This window comes from Hyperoodon ampullatus, assembly GCF_949752795.1.
Source record: "Hyperoodon ampullatus genome assembly, chromosome: 2".
Lineage (NCBI taxonomy): Eukaryota > Metazoa > Chordata > Mammalia > Artiodactyla > Ziphiidae > Hyperoodon > Hyperoodon ampullatus.
This window is the reverse complement of record NC_136915.1, coordinates 183864755-183889249: the sequence shown is the minus strand read 5'-3', so window position 1 is coordinate 183889249 and position 24495 is coordinate 183864755. Positions and strand designations below refer to the sequence as shown.

The 24495-nt window shown below is 37.6% G+C and overlaps 1 protein-coding gene across 2 annotated transcripts in view; it reads right to left on the bottom strand.

The window, feature by feature from the left end:
- Positions 1-23366, bottom strand: part of USH2A (usherin) — a gene marked incomplete at both ends in the record, with an annotated part of 756807 nt that extends 733441 nt beyond the window's left edge. For both annotated transcript variants that reach the window (XM_079697601.1, XM_079697602.1), the window contains 2 exons: positions 19129-19294; positions 22882-23366. In XM_079697601.1, the coding sequence (XP_079553727.1) occupies positions 19129-19294; positions 22882-23366 (651 nt within the window). The remainder of the gene's footprint in view (positions 1-19128; positions 19295-22881) is intronic.
- Between the last annotated feature and the right edge of the window lie 1129 nt (positions 23367-24495).

Here is a 24495-nt window from a genome sequence, read left to right as displayed (position 1 = left end):
TCAATGTGGCAAATGGTTTCGATCACTAACTTGAGGCCCTAATAAATGATCCAGACATTTTAAATTCTAACTATCTGATCTCACACTTAAACTCTATGTCACCTCAAAACACTTTGAGACTTCTGCAAGGTTGTTTCGCTTTTCAAATCGACCATTTACTGATATCCTATTATTTTCATATAAATGAAACTCCTCCTCTCTTAAGCACAATATTTCTGATGCTAACAATTCTATGCACTTTCTTTAAATAGAAATTTTTAACAATCAACTTTAACTTGGATCATCTTTGAAGTCAAAATATAGTATGTCGCCAATTCAGAATTCTTATCAGCTATCCATAGAAATTGCATAAGCCAATTTTAGAATTTCCTTTCTGTCCCCATTTTTCTTATTTTATGCTTTGATAAACTTCCCTCAACTAAATATGGTTAACCTTAAGTCCAAGTCTTTTCTGTACAGGTTTGACATCACACCTTATACCCCTCAAAATAAGAAAAAAAAATACCTTGCAAATGATAAGGAAATAGCGAAGGATGAAACTCTAAAGCAGTTTTTCTCAAAGAAGGGTGGTTTTGCCTCTGAGGGGACACTTGGCCATGTCTAAGGACACATTTGCTTGTCACTGGATTGGAGGGAGATGGAGAGATGGGAGGTTTGCTACTAGTAGGTAGAGGCCAGGATTGACACTAAACATCCTACAACGTACAGGAAAGCCCCTACGACAGAGAATTATCCTGTCCAAAATGTCAAAAGTGCTGAGATTGAACCCACAGATGCAGAGAACAAACTAGTGGTTACCAGTGGGGAGAGAAAAGGGGGGAGGGAAAATATAGGGGTAAGGGATTAAGAGGTACAAACTATTAGGTATAAAATAAGCTCCAAGGATACATTGTACAACATGGGGAATATAGCCAACAGTTTATAATAACTGTGAATGGAGTATAAACTTTCAAAATTGTGAACCATTATATTGTACACCTGTAATTTATGTAATATGATATATCAACTACATCAACTGTACTTCAATTTTTTTAAAAAAGTGCTGAGATTGAGAAATCCTGCCCAAAGAAATCAACCTATTCAAGAATGACATATACTAATGAAAACGTGAGCACAAAATCAAAACTTGGGGTAATTTCTAGGCATTCCACTTACTCTCTTTCCAACGACTCCACGACTACTCCACGGCTACAGTATCAATATATACTACAGATTTTTCAGTATCAAGAAGCAGTAGCAGTACATTATCACTTGTTATACAAAGGCATAAGACTGTAGCAGTTTAAGAAATATATCAAAAGTTTGCAGTAGAAAGAAATATATGTGATTTAAGGAAACAGAAAGCCATATAAAAATGAGTTGGAGTGCAAGGAAATCTTGAATAAATGACTTCCTGCATGGGAACACAGGTCTGGTTTTTAAGGTCTGGCTCAATAAAAAAAATCCTAATACATTTCTGTTTATGCTAAGTCTAAAACTCCACATGAATTTTCGATGATTCTGTGTGAAACAGTATAAAATCTGTATTTATTAGTATAAGTTTTGCATGAGAGCTTCCACTGTCCATTTAGAAAGCAAGTCACCTATCATTAATGCTCAGTTACACTAGAGTTAATGATTTAGGACAGGATATCTAATAGGTCACAACAAAAATTAACAACAGCTAATAATTATAGATGCTAATTTGGATAAGCTCTCACTAATTAATAGAAGAATTTATCCTTGGCATTTATTTTAACCACGATCAAGCATTGCTTATTATTTTAATCGACTACATGAACCAGTTACACATGGTGCAAATGAACATCAAACTACATATATTAACAGAAGAAACTCTCAATCATGAGATCTCCAAATAGTGACAATTGCTTTTGCATCATAAGACAGCTATGTACCTCATTCACAAATCAAATATAAACCAAGATGATGGTCACTTTAACATGGAAAGAGACAAGTCTTGAGGGGTCACAAGTAGCTTTTCGACACCTAAATTTGCTACAAAAGACATACCTGCCAAAATTAATTGAAACTTAATGCGAAAAAGTACAAACTATCATCTCTCTGAGCTCCATTCTGTATTTAATATGAAACAGCAATCTCTTTCCTCTGAAGTGTTCATGGTCACCTAAATTGGCTGAAATGTTGACACACCAATGCCAAGTTAAATGTTGCCCTTGAATCAAGTCTCTATTTCTAATTGAGAATTAATCTTGGACTTGCCCACATGAAAGGGATGGATCTCTGCCAGCTGCAGTAGTTGCAATAATCACAGGCAATAAAGGACATACCTTGTTGGCCTATGTAGTTATTTTACATTTACCTGGTGTGATATTTGGTTCAGAAACCATTTCAACCTTTTAACTTCTATTTTGACAAAAGAGTTACCCATAGGTTTCTCATAAAGCACTTTATAATTCGTCAGGACACCTGAACACTGCTGCAACGTATGTGAATTTTTTATTTGTAAATAAGACCACGTCTAGCTTTGTCCAAATTGACTTTGCAATATTTGACCAGTGTATCATCTTTTTCCTATATCCAATTCATTCTATGAAGGATTCTTCCTTACTTCCCACCATTTTAGCCAACATGTTTTAAACACAATGAAGAGTTTATGATAAAAAGCATTAAGAAAGGGTAGACAAGGTCCCCTTTAAAACATGGTGACTTCTGGTCCTGACAACGATGGAGTAGTCCTATTCCTCCCAGGTCCTCTTTCCATAATTTAAAAACCCTAGGCATAACATGACAAACAAGTATAGGAGGACTCTTCAAGGTGGGAAGAAGGCAAAAAAACTTAGGGACCTCAGGATTTGAGAAACAACATGGCAGTTAATCCCCTAGTATTCTTATTACTGCGCATATACCCTAGACAGAGCATCCCAGAAGCATCTATCCTAGAACTGCCAACAGGCACAGGTAAAATAAATTCCAAGAAGAGTCTACTTCTCCTAGATAAAGAACAGGGAAAATAGTGGCCTAAGATAAAAGGCCTTTTAGGCAATGTCTGCCCTACTTCAGCCAAACACCAATGGAAAAACCACAGAGAAACACATAAACACACAGACACTCTCTCATGGTTCTAACAGAGCCCATCAGGAGGTTAATCTTTCATCCCACCCTCCCACCCAGCAGAAGTAAGCTGCAGTACCTTGAATCCCCTACCTGGTAGAAATGACAGGGCCATTCAGAGATCTCATCATCCATTGCCCCTGGCAAAGCAGGCAGTGTTCTAGTTCCCTGCAGGGTGGTGCTGAAAACCCAACAAGGAGCTGGTCTTCCCTTCTCCACTTGGCAAAAGCAGGCAACTCTCCAATCTAACGGTAGGGGGAGTATTGGTGGCAAAGAGTAAGGAACTTATTTCCTATACCCTGCTCCACGGAAGGAGGTGGCACTCTGATCCCCTTTCAAAATAGTATTGGCAGGGTGAGAGGGGAGCTGATCTGCCCTCCCCACCTGACTGAAGCCGGCTGTACTCCAATTCTTCACCAGGGGAGTGTAACCTCAGCCCAGCAAGGACTGAGGCTCCAACTCTACCCTCCCATCTGACAACAGGGAGACCTAATGAGGAGGTGCAGAGGCAGGGCGAGTCAGCATTCCACTCCCCCCACCAGCCCCTGCCAGGGCCTAGCAGGAGCTGACCCTTCCTACTCACCAAGCATCAGTAAGACTGAACAAGGAAAGGAAGTGTGAAACAGGTCTGGTGAGCACTTTATCTCCCCCAATCCTTGGTGTCAGGGGAGCCCAGTTGAGAGCTGTACCTCTACACCAACTTCATGGCAATGTGACTGAATGCAGTGTTGTGTATCAGGGCTAGTCTGTATTCTGTTTCCCACCCAACTGCCACCAAGTGAGCCTAATGGGGAGCTGAGCTGGGCCCCCATCCCAACTTGTGTTAGTGAGACTGAAGGAGTGGTGTGAGGTAGGGCTGCTCAGTATTCCACTGTTCTCTTTACTTCCTTGTGAAGTGAACCCAATGGGAAGCTGAGCCTCCACTTACACCTGGCATCCATGAGGCAGAATAAGGTGACAGGAGAGGGGTTACTTGACACTCCACTGCCCCTTCCTTGGTGTCAATGGGGACCAGCAAGAAGCTGAGCTTCCACTCACCCCACAGTCACAAAGGGGTGTGAGTCCGCAATGTGCTTCCCCCTCCTGGTGACAGTGGGGCTCAGCAGGCATATATCTGGAGAAAACCATAATTCGACAAGATACATGCACCCAAACATTCATTGCAGCACTATTTATGATAGCCAAGACATGGACACAACCTAAATCTCCATCGACAGAGGAATGGATAAAGAAGATATGGTACATATATACAATGGAATAATACTCAGCCATACAAAAGAATGAAATAATGCCATTTGCAGCAACATGCATGCACCTAGAGATTATCATACTAAGTGAAGGACGTCAGACAAAGAAAGACAAATATCATATGATATCACTTACATGTGGAATCTACAAAATGATACAAATAAACTTATTTACAAGACAGAAAAAGACTCACAGACTTCAAAAACAAACTTATGGTTACCAAAGGGGAAAGGTGGTGGGGAGGGATAAATTAGGAGTTTGGAATTCACATGTACACACTACTATATATGAAATAGATAATCAACAAGGACCTACTGTATAGCACGGGGAACTCTACTCAATATTCTGTAATAATCTATATGGGTAAAGAATCTGAAAATGAATAGATATATGTATAACTGAATCACTTTGCTGTACACCTGAAACTAATACAACATTGTAAATCAACTATACTCCAATATAAAATAAAAATCAAATTAAAAGAAAAGAATCCATCAGCACTTGGAGACAACAGGTGGGTGGGTAGGTGGCCCACTTTCACCAAGGAGGTGTTGAAAATGCTAACCTTCCAACCCATCATCTGCAACAAGGCCACCAGTGAGGTGATGGTGACAGGGACAGGTGGGAAACTGAACATATACATTCACCTGGCCATTGTGTCACATCTCAATAGGGGGACAGCCTAATGATAAAACGAAAAGTAAACTGGAGCCAGAGTCTCATAATATAGTATCCAAAATGTCCAGGATAAAAGTCACATGTCATACAAATAACCAGAAAAACTATGACTTGAATAAGAACAGAAAATCTACCAATACCAACACTGAGATGAATCAGATAGAAGAATTATCTGATAAGGATATAAAGCATAAAAATACTTCCACAAGAAATTGTGAATTTTTTCAAAGTGAATGAAGAAAGAAGAGAAAATCTCAGCAAAGTAATAGAAGTTATAATAAAAGATCCAAATGGAAATTTAAGAATTTTTTTAAACAAAACTTTAAGACAATTAAAAAAACTTGCTATATGGACTCAAGAGTAAAATTAAGATGATGGAATAGAAACTGTGAACTTGAAGACAAATCAATGGTATTTACCTAAATTGAAACAAAAGAGAAAAAAATATTAAAAGAAATAAAATGAAGAGAGCCTCAAGGATCTGTGGGACAATAACAAAGAGATAGTATCTATATAATTAGAATCATAGAGGAGAGTGACATTGAAAATATATTGAAAGAAATATTGTCTGAAAACATTGAAAAATGGCAAAAGACATAAACATACAGATCCATAAGGCTGAGCAAACTCCCAATAATAGGATAATACCAAAGAAATACATGCCAAAGAATTCAATATTAAACTTCTGAAAGCAAAGCACAAAGAGAAACTCTTGAAAGCTGCCACAGGAAAATGATGCAAAACTTATAAGGGAATATCAATTCAAATTACAACAGGTTTCTCACCTGAACGATGGAGGCCAGAAGGAGCGGCACAACATTTTTCAAGTTATGAAAGAAATTAACTCTCAATCACAAATTTTACATTCAGCAAAAATATCCTTTAGGAATGAAGGGAAAATCAACACATTCTCAGTTAAATGAAAACTAAGAGAATTTGTTTTCATCCAGCTCACTCTTAAAGAGGGACTAAAGACAGTCCTTTAAACAGAAACAAAATGACAACAAAAGGTTTAGAATTTCAGGAAGAAAATAAGAACATCAGAATGAGTAATATTAGGAGTAAATACATAAACTATCCTTTCATGAGTTTATTAAATAATATTTGATGGTCAAAGCAAAAACTTTAACCCATTTGATGTGGTGCTCCATGTATGGAGAGGAAACACTCAAGACAATTATACTTAAAAAGCAGTGTAGGTAAAGGGACCTAAATGGAAGTAAAGTTTCTACACTTCAACTGAAGTGACAAAACATCAATGTCAGTAGACTAAGTTAATTATATATATTGTAATACCTAAGCCACTAAGAACGTTATACAAAAAGATACACCAAAAATGTTATAAATAAAGATGGAATCCTAAAATGTGTTCAAGTAACCCACAGCAAGGTAAGAAAAGTGAAACAGAAAAACCAAAATCAGAAGAAACAGACAACTAATGACAAAATTGCAGACATAAGTCTATCACATCATTAAGCAGCTTAGATGTAAATGGTCTAAATACACCAAATAAATGACAGAGATTGGCAGAGTGGATTAAAATTAGATAGTACACAGATAATTGATATATATGCAGAATAGAAATACATACAGACTATATACATATATATGTTTATATATATATATATATAAAACATGCTATGCAACAGCAGAATACACATTAATTTCAAGTGCTCACAGAACGTTCACCAAGAAAGTTGGACCATTTTTTTAAAACTCAGCAAATTTTAAAGAACTGAAACCAAACAGTGTTTTTTCTGACCAAAATGGATTCAAATTGGAAATCAATATCAGAAATATAATTTTGTTAAATCTTCAAAAGCTTGGAAACTAGACAACCTACTTGTAATTAATGCATGAGTTAAAGAAGTCTCAAAAAAATAAAAAATACATAGAACTGAATAAAAATGAAAATATAACATACTAAAATATTTGTGATAAAGCTAAAGCAGTACAAAGAGGAATATTTACAACACTAAATTAAACATTAAATTAAATTACACACTAAATCACAGCACTAAACCTACTGCTTGCTTTTAAGAAGAGAAAAGGTCTGGAAATATCAATCTAAGTTCTTACCTCAAGAAACCCCAGAAAGAGAGCAAAATAATCACAAATCAAGCAGACAGAAGGAAATAATAAATATAAAAGCAGAAATCAATGAAACTGAGGATAGCTAAATAATACAGAAAAATCAAGGAAAAATGTGGTTTTTCAAAAATATCAATTAAATTATAAACTTTTAGCAAGACTAACAATTATAAGAGAGAAGACACAAATAATATCAATAATGAAGCAGGTGATATCACTTTAGATCCTATAGCCAGTAAAATGATAATAAGGGGTAATAAAAGATAAGATGAATAATATTAGTCACAAATTCAACATCTTAGAAGAAATAGACTAATTGTCTGAAAACCACAAACTACCTAAAATCAACCAAGATAAAATAGACAATCTGAATTAAAGAAATTCAATTTAATTTAAAATCTCCAAATATGAGATCTCCAAACAGCTTCACTAAACCTGTAGATGCCTACCAAACATTTAAGGAAGAATTAACACTAATTTTACATAATCTATTTCAGAAAACAGAATAGGAGGGAACACTTCCCAACTCATTTTATGAGGATAGCATTAACCTAATACCAAAAGATAGTACGAGAAAGGAAAATTATGGATCAATACAGCTCATGAACATAGATGGAAAATTCCTCAGAGGAATACTAGTAAATCAAATCAAGCAGCATATAAAAGGAATCATCATGACTAAGTCGAATTTATTCCAGGTATGTAAAGTTTGTTAAACATTTGAGAATCAATCAGTGTAACCAACCAGATTAACAGGCTAAAGAAGAAAAATCATATCAATTGATGTAAAAAAGGACTTTAACAAAATCCAACGCTCATTATGATGAAAATTTTTAGTAAATTAGCAATAAAGGGAAATTTCCTCAACATGATGAAGAGCATCTACAGCTAACGTTATACTTATTCGTGAAAAACTGAATGTTTTCTCCCTAAGATCAGAAACAAAGCAAAGATGTTTGTTATTACCACTCTTATTCAACATAGTATTAGAAATTGTAGCTATTGCAACAAAGAAATAAAAATCACACAGACTGGAAAGAAAGAAACTGCTCCTAATTGCAGGCAACATGATTGTCTATGTAGAAAATCCCAAAAATTACAAAAGAACTTTCAGAACTAATAAGTTAGTTCAGCAAGGTTTTTAAATATAGGATCAAGACCCCCCAAATCAGTAACATCTTCTGTATTACAACGAAAAATATGTGGGAACTAAAATTTAAAACCTATAACCAATTTCAATCACTCCAAAGAAAATTAAACACTTATGAATAAACTTAGCAAAACATGCACGGATCTGTATGCTGAAAATTACAAAATACCAATAAAAGAAATCAAAGATCTAAATTGTCCATGTATTGGAAGGTTCAGCATAGTAAAAGATACCAATTCTCCCCAAGTTGATCTACAGATGCAATGACATTCCTAAGAAGATCCCAACAAGACATTTGGTAGACACAGGTAAATTTATTCTAAAACTTATATGGAAAGGCACAGGCCCTGAAATATATTAAAAAAATGAAATCTGTGGTGAAGTAAGGAACAAGTTGGGTGTGTTTATAAAAGGGAAATTTGGGGTAGCCTTATGGTAATAGAACTGTTCTTTATCTTGACTATGATGGAGCCACAAATCTACATATGTGATAAAATTGTATAGAACTACACACACAAACAAGTCAAGAAAAATGGAAAGTCTAAATAAAGTGGGTGGGTTGTATCAATGTCAGTATCCTGGTTGTGCTATTATACTATAGGTTTGCAAGATGTTACCCTTCGGTAAGGGATACTTGGGATCTCTCAGTATTATTTCTCAGAAATGTTTGCAAGTCGACAATTATCTCAAAAAAAGTTAATTAAAAATAAACAAAGAAGCACTATCTACACTGGACCTCTCCAAGTTTAGTGCTCCCCAGTTTTCAAAATTTCTTGGGTCTCACTTCTCTAACATTTATAAAAGCCTCTTCCCACAAACTGAGATGTTCTGCCTGAGATTGCTACAGGTATTTTAAGGGATTAAATAATAATGGTCACCATTTGTCCCAATGTGTATTCCCACAGAATTCGTCTTATTTCCAGTTTACTGCTACCTCTCATTCAACCCAAACATTGAACCCAACTCTTTTATATAAATTCCCTAAGGTACCAAACCCCTCAAAATAGCTACCTGTAATCTATTTTGGCCAAACAACTACAATAACACAAGGGATTTGCATCCCAGAAAACAACAAACTTAACATTACATACTGTACATCTATAATCTAAACTTTCTTGGTCAACCCCACTACAGTGAAACTGGCATGAGCTGAGTCTCCTCTTCCAGCCCCTCGTCTCTGGCTCTCCTCTCCTCCCCGACCCCCAGTTGGAATGCCTTCTGTCCTTTCTCTGCCCTGTCCTTTTTCCTTTCTTTCTTTTCTCCCTAGATTGAGAACCATGAACACAAATCATAAACAAAAGAATCCAACTAGTTTTCTACTTCTAGAATATATAATGGCTTTCAGGGATTATCTCATGTAATCTTTAGAAAGCAGAATGACTGCTTTTCCTGATATGAATACTTACAAAAAATATATATTGACATACATACACACATAATTATATATATTATATATATAAATAGCATTTTTTTCTCTGCTGTAATTAAATAATTGGAAGATTAACAAATCTATTAAAGCCTTTCCATTCTTGGAAAAGTTTTTATAATTTGTTTTATTTTAACTGTTCTTTCTTTGGCTTAGAGATATCTAAACTGGTATCTTGAACATATGCTCTTAATATGCATCCAGAACAATACAGCTGCTTGGAATATTTTTGAACATCGCATTTGAGAGAGAGAAATACCAAGGGAAAATATATGGGAAAATAAAACTATTCAAGGCCATGTTTAAATAAAGTCATATTCTCTTTTCCATTACCAAGCGATACATACCATAGGCCAAATTCTGCCCTAGGTTATATGAGCGCTCTTCTTTTTGACTTTAGTGGGAATTGTTCATGTATAACTGAAGGCTTCAGTTAGCCCCGTGGGCACAAAAATGCCTACCCTCAAAAGAAGCAAAAATTATCTGTCTTATTTGGCTTTTAGATGAAAGTGACATAATATAAATGACAATTCCATTAGATAATATAGGTTTGAAAAAGCACTACCATTAAATTTTAACCATTACAAATTTGAGAGAATTACCATAGTGGCATTTGCAAGACCAGAGATTGTTGAAACAAATAAGAAGACGTTGGAAAATACTTTTCTTTTTATTACAATTTTCAATTTTAGTAGTGTATGGAATAACTGTGCACTATAATATTTGTATATATTTTCCTTTTGTATATATTCTACAATTTCTCGCTATTGGCTGAGAATCATCCATTTTCTAGCAGAAAAAAATTGCGAAATTCTTCAAATATCGGTTTCTAAGTTTAAATGTTAATTTATCCATAGCTTGTTTCAGATTTTGATTAGAGGTTTTTCCAGAGGAAAGGTCTTATTGAACTTAAATTTTTGCTATGAAATATTAGACTGATAACATTCAGACTTGTAAAGGGTAAACACTACAATGAGAGGTGTGTTCATCTTTTTGCATACATCAGCTAGACAAACCTTTTCTTTTGGTGTGTGTGTATGTATATATATATATATAGTATATATACTAATGGAGAATAATAGTTACGAAAGAGATTGGATTAGGAGCAGGTGAAAAAAACCTGGGTTGTCTGTCAGAGGGAGAAACAAAAACAAAAGACTTCATAGCTCGGGCTTCCCTGGTGGCGCAGCGGTTGAGAGTCTGCCTGCCGATGCAGGGGACACGGGTTCGTGCCCCGGTCTGGGAAGGTCCCGCATGCCGCGGAGCAACTGGGCCCGTGAGCCAAAATTACTGAGCCTGCGCGTCTGGAGCCTGTGCTCCGCAACAGGACAGGCCGCGATAGTGAGAGGCCCGCGCACCGCGATGAAGAGTGGCCCCCGCTCTCCACAACTAGAGAAAGCCCTCGCACAGAAACGAAGACCCAACACAGCCAAAAATAAATAAATAGATAAAGCAAACTGTAAAAAAAAAAAAAAAAAAAAAAAAAAGACTTCATAGCTCTATGTAAAACCCTAAGCCACTTTTTCCAGCCTTTTTCATTTGACACATGATGTATTTCTTTCTAAGGAACTCAGACCCCCTGAGGCTTACTAACACCTTTTGCTATTTTCATCTTCCAGGCATTGCTCACCTGTTCCTGGTATGTAGAATTTCTTCCTTCCTCCTTTTCTCCACCTCAAAAGCCTATTTTTCCTTCAATAGTTAACTCCGATCCTACCTTCTTTATGCATCTTTCCTGACATACCTGAATTGGAATGAGTCATTTCCTGTCTTAAATTCTGATTATTTTATTTTGTTATACACTTTGTAATCCATCCAGGTAGGAAGGAGACCAAGAAATAATACTTGGGCCCCACCCCAGACCAATGAAGACACAATGGAGTGTGGGCATCCAAATATTTTTGAAAGTTTCTCAATGATGCTAATGATCTCCAGAGTTGAGAACTATCGCTCTGAGCTGCAGTCTAGCTTGTAAGTACTAAATATCAGAATTCTGATTCTCTTCCAGTGTTTCTCCTTGGGCAAATGAAACCATTAGTCATACAATCATCCAAGCCAGAAATCTGGGATGTATCATCTCCCTTTACCTTAACCTCTACTTTCCTTCCATCGACAAGCCCTTTGATTTTAATTCCTAAATAGCTTTCAGAGCTGACCACTTCTCTGTGTATCTGCTATTGCCATCATGGTTCAAGGTATCTCACTTGGGCTCTAAGAGTAACCTAACAACACTTTTTTATTGTCCTCATGCAAACTGTTCTCCTTCAGTGCAACCAACATGGTCCTTCTGAAAAGACAATCTGCTCAGGCCATACATTTTCCTTACTTCCCCCCACTTCTTCCCTCATCCCCTGTTCCCTGCATAAAGCATCTCAGTAGAGTTCTCTTGAAAACACTTTAACACGGCCAACAGTGATCTTTAAATCATAGCATCTTCCAATGGCTCTGGCTACATTTCACATGCTGCTCCACTTTGGCTGCTGCACTCCACCTCCACTGGCCTTTCAGTATCTCATATGCAACAAAGTCCCTTTTACAAAAGGTCATTTGCACTATTTGCTATGCACGGATGAAATGTTCTTCTCTACTCTGGTCACCTAGTTCAATCCTATATGTTCTTCTGAATATACACTGTTATCAGTTAAATTCTATCCCCCCACAAAAGACAGATTGAAGTCCTAACCCGCCATGTCTGTGACTATGACCTTATCTGGAAACAGAGTCTTCGTGGATATAATCAAGTTAAGGTGAAGTCATACTGATGAGTTGGATCCTAACCCAGTATAACTGGTGTCCTTACAAAAAGAGGAGACACTGACACACACACACACACACACACACACACACACACACACACACACACACACACACACACACACACACACACACACACACACACACACACACACACACACACACACACACACACACACGGGAGGAGATGGCCATGGGATATCGGAGGCAGAGATGAGGCTGATGCATCTAAAAACTCAGGATTTCTGGCAAACACCAGAAGCTAGAAGAAGCAAGTGAGGCTACTCCTCTATAAGTTTTAGAAAGAGCATGGTCTTGCAGATACCTGAATTTCAGACTTCTGGCCTCCAGAACTGGGAGAGAATACATTTTTGTTATGTTAAGCTACTCAGTTGGTGATTTTTTAGGGCAGGCCTAGCAAACTAATACACATATCTAATGCAATTTCTTCAAAGTAAGCCTTCCTTGACTTCAGAGATTTGATCAAATTGTCCTTCAGATGATCCCACAGAACATATCACAGTGATTATTTGGTTTTCCTTGGTGTGATTGTCAGTCTTTTCCTTCTAATAGACTGTAAGCTCCATTACAGCAGACTATAAAGTACTTTATCAGACATTATTTTCTTTACATGTCATTTATAGTAAAAGCTAAATAGGCTGGGTTTATCTTTGTTCCCAATTGTCACAGGTATCTATCATTTCAAGGAGCTACATAATTTTCCTAGGGTTGTACAAATTTTAAGTAAAATATCAAGAATTAAACATTGCCTTTTGAGTAAATATTATAGTTTAAAGTCTGCTAAATATTATAGTTTAAAGTCTCATGCAGAAATGTACAGAGAATAATTTTTACTTTTTTACTTGGAGGGTTTTACCTTTCTCCATAATCAAGTGGGAAGAATTCCCCCTTATTTTTAAGGTATCCTTGCAAAAGGCTTGGTTCTGTATGCCATGGATCAGGTGATCAGGGTGGGTTAAGTGGATTATTCTTTCTTTAATCCACTATAGTCTTTCCTGACTGTCATAAACCAAAAAGATATTGAGCAGAACTGTATATAAAATTATATTCTGTTATGTATTTAAGGCACCTGTATCACTGAGAGATATAATTGTAAACTATATTGATTTGAATTATTTGTACAATTCATGTAAATATGTGAAGCATTACAAATATATACAAATGTATGAAAATTCATTTATATTTTATTTACTTTACAAATATGTCTTGTTTCAGTTCTTGGTTTTTGTCAGGGGGAGTTCAGAGAACTTTGATAATTAACTACTTCTTCTGTCTTCACAGTGACCTAGGTTCACAGCAATTTATTATTTTTTTAGGTAAAGGTCAGAGAAAATTGAGACAGTAAATTCTGGCAGATAATTTAACCTCTCTAAGGCTCCTTTTTAAATCCAGTACACCTAGTCAGTGCTCAATAATCACAGCTGTTATTATTATCATCATTTTCAGCTGATTATTCTGAAAAGCTCTGTTAAATTCTATTGATCTTTACTTCATTTTGAATAACAAACTATTCCCCTAACTTGGGTGATATTCAGTTGGCTAGCTACAAACAGAAGGCTTTCATATACATGTAAATAGTTACAGTATAAAGCAATGAAAATTATTAAAGGAACGATATGGATTCAGATTCTCTTGTGGGGGGAGTTGAGGTGGTGCTCCCAGGAAAATCCCAGTTCACAGAGCTTCCTGAAATGAATGAGGAAGCTTCCATAAGGCTGCGAGGACGTTTTATGTTCCCTCAATCAATAGAGACATGGCAATACCTTTATGAAGTGTGCACATGGGCATACACTCCAGAGATTAATTGGGAGAGTTGGTTTATCTATTCTAACAAATGTTGGTTAAATTGCATTTTCTTTTTCTCCAGAACCATCAATAGTTTCCCTTTTTCAGATTGAATACATAAATCACAGAACATTTTTAATGAACAAACTATGATTATGAAACTCCTATTCTTCGTCTGTTGATCCCTAAAACTTTATTTACCCATGCATTTTTTTCCTTCACTGTATCAGATTAGAACTGCTCTTTTTCACTTTACTGTAGCTAGGACCATCTGTGGCTCTTGACTTTTCAGTGTATCAAGGAGCCCTCAAAATAGCATAGATGATGTGAAAAACCCCACTGCTAAATTATTTCTTGCGTCCGTACTTGCAGTATTTCATCAGCTTCTAATTATAGTACATAATTGTTTGACTGCATTTTAGCATAATTACTAATGGGTTACTATACTAATGATTCTTTGATGCTATTTGTCCTATAAAATGTGTAGAACTACTTAAGGGACAACAGTTTTCAGAGTTTCATAAAACTCTGAGGTTTTACTTTTAAATGATGTGCAACTAAATGTCAATATACTTCCAAGTTGTACTACCCACAAGCCCTAAGAAACTGCTGAAGTAAAATCCTTTTACATATTTCAAAACTTTTTTTTAAAAGAAGAAAATCCGAAGAGGTCTCTTAAAATAACTATAACATGTGCTGATTCAATATGAAAACTAAGCTTTAAAAAAAATCTGCTAATGTTATCAGTGTTCCCCACTTGATAATAAAAAGTCTGAATTGATTTTTTTCTAGTTTTAGTACAAAATATATGACATAACGAATTTCAGCTTGATATAACTTGAAATAGCCAATATATTAAACTCCAAAGTGAAATTTAAATTGGCAATCATGTCAGATTCAAGTCCCTGAATGAATATTAATTTAAAAACTAATCATTTTCCAACAGGTTGAAGCTTCAAAATGCTAGTTCTTGAATAAAAGCTGTTAGATCCATTACTGTAACATCAGGCATTTTTTGTTTAGGAAACTAGACCTCCAACATTTGGTATGTCTGGCTCTTCCTAGCATCCTTTTTTTTTGCCCGTGGATTTAATTATTTAAAATTCATTTCTTTTTCTGGATTTGGTAAATTAGAATTCTGATTTTACTGATGGAAAGCTGATACTGAGTGAACTGTCTGAGGTAAGGTGTAAGGTCAGATCGATTAATTTTATGTCACTGTGTCTTTCTAAGTTAAATTCTGAGCCAACTCCATGAGTAAAGATGTTTTCTTTTTATATACACACACGCACATACCATGTAAATTCATTGATTGTGGCCATATTGGAGGATGAGTAAAAACATATGCATACACATTAACTACAGACTTGCAATTTTAAACTTGACTAAGCCAGATTATCAAGTATGTGTTCTAGCCTAGGCCCAGCATTATCAAGTCCCTAACCCCAAAATCAAACAGAATTTGGATGCACTATATTATAAGGCAACAGAGAATAAGTTACATTTCATATTAAAATATGTTCTTTGCAGTTAAATAGTGAAGGAGTTACAAGCTGCATTTGTCCATATCTTGGCTATGAAATCTACCAAAAAATGTTTCTGTGTAAATACCAGATAGCAGGGGGAAGCAGAAAAAAGCACAAACCCGATCGTCAGTTGAGAAGGAAGCTCTGTCACTAACCATCCCTGTCTAGACAACCCTACACAACTTAGAAGCTTTCCATACTTTAAAAGTCACTTACTTTTTAACGTAGAATTCCAGGAAGTCTTGTTTTGTTCATCTAGTCCTATCCTCTTACTGCATAAGTAAGAAAACTGAGTCAAGTGTTATTTGTTAAGACTACTGAGTAGCATTACCTGCGTCAGATTTCTCTACTCCTCATCTCTTATTCTTCCCACTGCTTTTTGTATTAACTTCCAGGGAATGAGCATATTCTTTATTAAACATCTATGAGTTATTATAAATATTGTAATATCTTAAATGTATTCAGACTTGTTTCCAGTTTAAAGGAACCCTATGCAGAACTCCAATTTAAATAATTGCTCTTTAATTTTTATTTGAATGAATCCAGGTCTCCATAATGCTGGGTACCTCCAAATCTATCAATAAGTGCCAGATGGGGGCTTCCCTGGTGGCGCAGTGGTTGAGAGTCTGCCTGCCGATGCAGGGTACACGGGTTCGTGCCCCGGTCCAGGAAGATCCCACATGCCGCGGAGCGGCTAGGCCCCGTGAGCCATGGCCGCTGAGCCTGCGCATCCAGAGCCTATGCTCCGCAACGGGAGAGGCCACAACAGTGAGAGGCCCACGTACCGCAAAAAAAAAAAAAAAAAGAAAGAAAAGTGCCAGATGAATAAATAAGCGATCTGTATAGCTTTTCTAATGATTTATGACTGTTTCATTCTGTAGTTTTAACGTAAAATGTAGAATGGGGCGGGAAAAACTTATGTAAAAGTAAATAAATAAAAGAAGAACACAAATTGGATAGGACAAGTTTTCTCTTGATAGTCAGTTATGAAATAAAGCAGTCTCATTGAATCATAAGTACTTTAACCTTTTCTTGAAAGAAGGTGAAGATTTAAAGATTTATAAAGAAATTTTGCCTAAACTAGGAAGTGACTCATATTTGACATGTATTGAAATGATAATGCTGATTCCAATAGGCACTCTAAGAGCATTTGACTCCCAGGGGAGGAATTCAGTCATGGTTACCTCTTCACATTTGGAATTTTAAACTTTCTTTGTAAAGCTTTTAATGTACTACTGCCTGCCAAAACATGGCACATTTTCACAGATAAGGCAAAATAAAGGCAAGTAAAAAGCATTTTTTTCATCATCGTTGATATAAAAATATGCGACAAATACAGCTATTCAACATCGTTTGAAGATTCCATTTCTTCAGTCTTCGGCGGGTTTTTTTTTTTTTTTTTTTTTTTTTTGGCCACAGGGCGGCACACAGGATCTTAGTTCCCCAACAAGGGCTCAAACCTGCGTCCCCTGCAGTGGAAGCACAGTCTTAACCGTTGGACTGCCAGGGAAGCCCCTCTGCAGCGGTTTCTATTTCCATTTTTTATATGGAAACGTCATAACACAATTCTGTTGGTCTGGTCAGTGGGTGGAATGGACAAGATATAGAACAAATTAGTCCCCTATCTGCTAACAACTGAACAAATGAGAGGCAAGCAGGACACACTGAATCCATCATATGCTATAGATGTCAGACGTGACCTATCTTTTTGGAGGTCCTTTCAACCCTGATGGCATGGAAACCTCCACGTCCTGACAACCAAATTCTCTAAACTCATATCCTAATGAAAAGCAGAGTAGGTAAGTCTAACATGATGACTGAATATCACTGTGTCAATACCACCCTATGGAAATCAATCATTCCTAATTCTCTGCATTTCTATTTTAAATGTTGTTCCTAAGGCTTTTCATGCACTGCAGTGCACATACATGGCAGAATTTCATACTTACTACCAGGCCAAACAAAGGTATGTTTCAAGTGTATTTACATCCCCAATAACAGTAGCTATGCTGAAAGAGACATTAAAATCCAAATAACAATTTTCAAGACCTTCTAAGTGAGATAGGCTGGAACCTGGGACCCTTTGCTGCAGTGTTTACACCTGGACAAATGTTTCCTGGAGCAACAAAATATAAAGAAAGAAACTATAAGGGACTAAAAATAACTGCATACATGTCCAGTTGGGGCAAATTATGGACAAGATACAAAAAGACAAAAAAAAAAACCCCAACAACTGCCACTTCTGAAGAGCCAGAGCAAAAGCAGGGTATTGCACATGCCCCCTGCACACAGCACCACCAAAGGGGTGGGCGGAACACCTAAGGCACCACTCTGGCCCAACACCTAGACACACCCCTACCCTCACCCCATATAAGGAATCAGCTCGACCCCCCTTCGGGGAGCGAGCAAGGGAATCTGTGACTTGCTTTTGCTCCCCGCTGCTGCAGCAGGGGTCCCAGTAAAGCCTTGCCTGAATTTCTTGTCTGGCCTCTTATCAATTTCTATTGATTAAGGAGGCCAAGAACCCCGGTAAGTAACATAAGGAAGTCTACCTGCTTCAGGGTGAGGGAAAAAATGTGAGAAATCAAAGATTATTTTCATAAAGTGCACGAGGGTACAAATGTCCTCTAGGGCAAATGGGGTTTGCACGGACCACGTTTGAGCACACCTATGAGAGCGTATACTGAGCACTACAGTACACAGTACCTCTGGTATAAAAGGCAAGGGTGACTTAAGCTACACTGGACCATTCCAGAGCCCTAAAGAAGCCAAAGAATAAACTGTCTCCATTCCTGACAACCATAAAACACCAACCATCTCACAGTTATCTCAGTCTTTAGCAGCTTCTAAGGTGAATACAAACTGGTTGACAACTAAAGTAATAATATAACACCTTTTGAGTGTCTGATGTGTAAAGTTCATTAGTTCTAAGGTCAACATTTTAACACAACAGCCAAATTGTATTCATATCATCAGATGCTATCCACCAAAAACCGTTGTAAAAACCAGGCAGGGGTCTTAATACTGCCAAGACTAGTAAAATTAGAACTAGACCGCAAAAGAGCCCTTCCACATTTTTGAACAAAATAAAATACACTAAGCAAATAAAACAAACATTTCCTGAGGATATTACCCCAAATGGGATTGTCCTAACCTTCTGTGGGCATTTTCACAGTAATTTTGAGGGGGAAATTCTGGTATATCAAGAGATACATCATTAGGTCATTTAAATATGGTTTTTCTTTAGTTGTCATTTACACATAGTTGAAATCTAAAAGGTAGTGCTTCAAATCTGATGGGAAGATGCCATTTAAAGAAAGAAAGGAAGATGGACCCCTGTGTTTAACCAAACGTTAAATATTTTTTATTTTACTCACCTGCACACTAAGATGAATCCATTTCTTCACAAGAATTCTCCCCAGTGTCATTACTTTTATTGGAGGCTGCAAACCATTTACTGTGCGGTAATAAAACATGGTCTCTTTCTCAGATATTGTAAGTTTGAACACAGTCTGCCCATCCGCTGTCTTTTCTATAACACACCTTGGGAAGCAACCAGAAAAGAGAAAAGGTCAGTCTCCAACCAAAAGAGAGGCTAAGGCATCATCCAGTGATGGTGGTGTAACTGACCCCAAACTCAACTCAAAGGGTCACAATGAATAAGTACCTGAATGTTATCGTATTCAGGGCAAGCTTTCTTTCAATTAAGAAGCCCTTTTATTTCAATAAAAAATAGAATTCTTATTTACAATATATTCCCCCAGAACCTCCACTCCCTTTATTGGAGATTCATGATGGGAGCTAAAGTGGTCGAATCATCCTGCAAAACCAACATTTAGCCTATTGGCTCATTAGTTCCTCTGCTATTTCTTTTATAGGAAGTGGCACAATACATCACATCTGGCTTGGGTATTGAGTCACCAGCGCAAATCTTTTTTCTTTTCTTTTTTTTTTTTTTTAATGTAAAGAGAGGTTAGTGTCCATAGAAGGCTCTAAACTGCTAACCCTGAAGTCAGAATCACTCTGTTTAATTCTCATGATGAAATGGGGAATGGACAACTATAGTCTCTACTTCGCTCATCATCAACTAGCCAGAAGCCAAAGCCAGTGTCTGTAGCTCGCCATGACCACACGGCCCAACTGAGGCGCTGAGATCATGGTAATGATCCTGGATGAAAGGTCATCCAATCTTCTAAGAGTACAGTGAAATATTTTGATAAAATAGAAGAATTTTCAGAAAAATTTTAGGTCTGTGTAGGGCCAGTTATCAAATTATTTTTTTTAAATCACTTCTATCCTGATCACAATGGCACTCTTTTCCCATCCCTTTAAATAGACATTTTTATTTTTTGTTTTCTAATTTCTCTATTGATTTATGTTTAATATATTTTATTTTATACTAATTATATCACTGCATGTGCCTAGCCACTCTGTACCCACTGAGCAGAAACAGATATGAACTTAAGCCCCTTTCCTATTACATTTCAACCTAGCAGCTCAACTTTTTAGCAGATGAGAGAAGAGCCCCCTGAGTAGGCTACTCCCCAAAATCTGCTATTTAAAGAGAAATATCATGGACAGTGGCCATCAACATCCCCCCCAAATAACTAGCTATTAAAGATGCTCATGAGCCTGCATCTCACAGACAAGAACTCAAGAAGGCGGTACATCCCAGGGAGGAGAATTTTATCAAGTCCTAGAGGAGTCTGGGTTCCTTTCTTCACCTGGTTTCCTCCTACTCAGCATCTCCAGGATAATGACTGATCCTAGAATCCTCCCTGCTCAAGGTTCGTAAGGGGCCTTCCCTTGAGCTCACTTATCGTGCTGCCTTGGTAACAACACCTATCCATCCGGCTTCCCATTCGATCATGAGTTTTCTGACAATAGCACCATAGCCTGGTTTATAGTAGAGCCTCAAAAAAATGAGTCAGTGATCTCAGTAGGAAGAATCGAAAAGGCAAAGGTAAGATTGGGCAAACCAAGAATTATTGCTAAAGGTGTTTTTAAAACTTTCCTTAAAGGGCACATTTTTTCACAAATCATTCCTTCTCATTTGCATTTATTCTTTCTGAGAATTGAGAGGTAATATGACTGGAGAACACTTAACAGTCACTATTTCACTGTCACTTTTTTACTCTATCTGTACATATATTTGGTGATAAAGTTATGAGACCAAATATAAATTTTATATTAGGCAAATAGGTTTAGTTGACATAGAGACTTTATATAAAGTGGAAATACGATTTTATGGAAATTCTATTGTGATTGTTTTTAACCCTATGGAAATTGTATTGTGATTTTTTTTTAACCCTTTGGTAGGTGAATATTTCTAAGTCACTGGAATGAAAGAGTTTCTCTCTATTCCCTGTCTCTAGGTCTTAAACAATCTAAGAAGAGTTTGCCTCTGTTCATTTCTCTTGAGTTAAATCTACAAGTTAGAATTTGACCATTACTCAAGGATGTATTTGCCACATGCAGGCTTATTTCCCCAAGCTTACTGAAAATGCATTTCTTAATATGTTATTGATTATCTTCCTTGCTATTTTGTTTGCTTGTAAACATACTAGCTTGGGTAGATAATGAATGTGAGAGGAAGGCAGGTAGCAAAATATTTAGGAACTGGATTTATTTTGCTCCTGAATAAACAATAATTGGATAATCCATGTTTTGTTTGTTTTACTTATCTAGTACAAACACCCTGAAATTCCCCCAATTCCCACAGGTATTTCAGTTTTGAGAATGGAAATGACCTTGATGCATGGAACTCTCAAAACTGTATACCATGTGCTACTGCCTCTATAAATACTCCTCTGTCCTATTTATACAAAATGATACCAATGGGAGATGAATTTGGTAGAGACATATCCCTTGTAAAAAGCTTGGAAAAAATATTTCATCCCAGCCATATTTGTCAAGAGACAATTTTTTAAAACTCTTTGCACGTTAGTTACATAAACGAAGTAGGTCGGATTTACTGACATTTCAAACCGTAAGAAAACAGGGTTTTCTTTCAGGGCACATACAGAAATAGGGGTAACGGTTTGTGATGATTTTCACTCCAAATAAAACAAAATGAAAATAGGCCAGCTTTCACTTGGCACATTAAAACTAAACACCAAAGATATTTAAGTCATATTTGCTTATGAAATTATAAGACTTTTCTGGTTTGTTTCATGAGTTTTCAGATATTTGGCCAACATCCTCATACAAAGAAAACGTCACAAGGAGAAGAGGCAAAAGCCCTAAGGAAGACGAAAGACAAGCAAAATATGCCTCAAAACTGTCCTGCCCATTCCAGTTTCCAGACTGTTTCTAAACACTTAGGGGAAACATTAGACAGCAGCTTCAGAAACTATTACAGAATGAAAATCAGGTGATTATAGAAAATAACCAAAAATGTTAAGGAAGCCCCCCTCCGAACTCACTGAAGGCATTTCTACTGGGATCAATAGCATGAATGCTTTTGAGAACCTTTTATGCTTCTCTGTATGTGGCCTAACAGATGAAAACGCCAGGGAGCGAAGGTCCAAAAGTGACCTCTTTTCAGAGATAGAGTGTCATTCATTTATTCAACTCATTACTGAGCATCTTCCAAGATGAGTTAAACAAACATCTCTTCCTGGGAAAATAAGGATGCAGACAACACAGTCCTAAGCCCTCAGAGAACTACATGCCTAATGAAAATTGTATACTCTAGTAAGGGCAAGTTGTTTATACAAACCTGGACCAAAACTTTGAAAATATCCATTATTTGTATTACTAGCCTCCATGACTTAAAACTCACACTGAGCCTGGTTGAGCCTCTGAAAACTAAGACCAAAAGTTTAGCTAAGCTGCTGGGAAAAAATAAAAAGAGCCAGGTGTAAACATGTCTGCCTGCCATGAAATTATTTTAACACACTCTTCTTTGAGGGTTTACTTCATCCATGGAAAGGGGAAAAATACTTTGAATTTAGGAAAAAATATTTGGAATATAAAGTTGACCAGGAGAGCCTAATACAGGCGTAGGTCTTCAGTTGCATCAATTCCAAAGTGCCTTCGTTTCTAGGTTGGAATTCAAGTTGCAATACCCTTGACTCTTACTGATTTTGCAGGACCCTAGGAAAGCTTACACTCCCTCTGCTACTTACATTATACCTTCTTGCTCGGGTTTCAACCACACAGCTAGAGTAAATGACGCCGCCAGCCTGGCAGCAGGAGGAGAGGCAAAGCAGCTCTGGTGATTTCCAAAAATGAAACTTGCAGAATGGCTGTGGGCATTGGGACTCAGATCACGCCGGTCTACGGTGACGCAGCCCCTGAGGCCTGCTGAGAAGAGGGCAGTGTAGGTGGGGGGTGACGATCGGTAAGGACAATCCTGAATGCAGAACCGCTGGGGACAGACCCGAAGGCCTTCAGCTGTGGCAGAGCTCTGACAGAAGGTGCTTCGGGCTGGGAGTCCACATGTCGCTTGGGTTGGCACCACCGAAACCTTCTTGAAAGCTGCCACGTTCTCCAGCCTTGGGAAAAGGCCCTGCGAGTCAGCCCACGATATGGAAGCAAAATAGGTAAAGAGCCATGTTTTAGGGGTGGGAAACAAGAAGCCGAAGCCCAAAGAAAGAGCCAGGCAATTCATGTTTACACAAAAGCATTCTCCTTCCAGTCAAGTGTTCCTAAATAAATAATAAGGCCCACGGCGCTGGCCAGAGACTCTTTAACATGGGGTGCTTTAAATAACATTGAGATAAATCCATTTTCGGGAAACTGCAGATGCCTTTTCACACTGGGGTAACACCGGAGGCCTCCTTAGTGATGGCGAAGACATGAGTAGCAGCTGGTGTCTGGGAATCAAAAGCAGAGAGTCAAGGAAGAGCTGTTCCATCTTTAAAACTTTCGGTGCATTCTAAGCATGGGGATTCTGAGGCCCCAAGAAATATTATTCAACTTCTTAAAAACATTTTGAAGTACACTCTCTAGAGTAAAACACTCATTCTTTTGGTAACTATCTTCATCGGGCAAATCAAGCACTTGAAAAGTCCACAGGACAACCAGTTTGACGTATACATATATGCACATACTTGTATTAATATATTTCCCCACACAGTAATTTCAGATTGCTACTCCACCCCAGGGAATTAGCACTATCCACTCTCCTTCACAAGGTAAAGAACTATATAGATTTCCTTTACACACGCACGGGATGTTGTTGACGCAGAGCTAACTTGCAGATGTCCCGAATAAAGCTGGCAAAGCACTTTGGGCCTTTCCCCCGCCTCATCGCAGCATGTGCGGCAACTTTAAGCTCACAGTAAAGCTGATTAGAAACCCAACACCATCTGTCTGTCCTACGCCTTAGTATTTAGCAAACGTTTGTGTGTTTCCTCATATGACTATTTGTAGGTTACATATGGACCCCTAATACTGTGTAAGTAATTGTATTGATAAATAAGCTGAGTTACCATTTCTTTATAGCATTTCAACCAGGCCCCTCAGTGTGACAAATGGCTCTTCACAGGACCGCTGTCCCTGGTTGCCTGGCAACGCTGCGGTAACCTCCGGAAAGTCTCAGCAAATAGGCCGCAGCAGCAGGACGGCCGCATGGAAGACTTGGGTGCCCAAGTCAGGGATTCTGCACAGCGAACGCTTGGTTACCTGAAACTCACAGTGCAGTCTGCTGGCTGGCCCGCCTGGAACTGAGCTCCGCAAGCCTCCAGCAGGTGCCTCAAGCAGTGGGAGGGACCAGCATGGGGCCAGGCATGCATAAT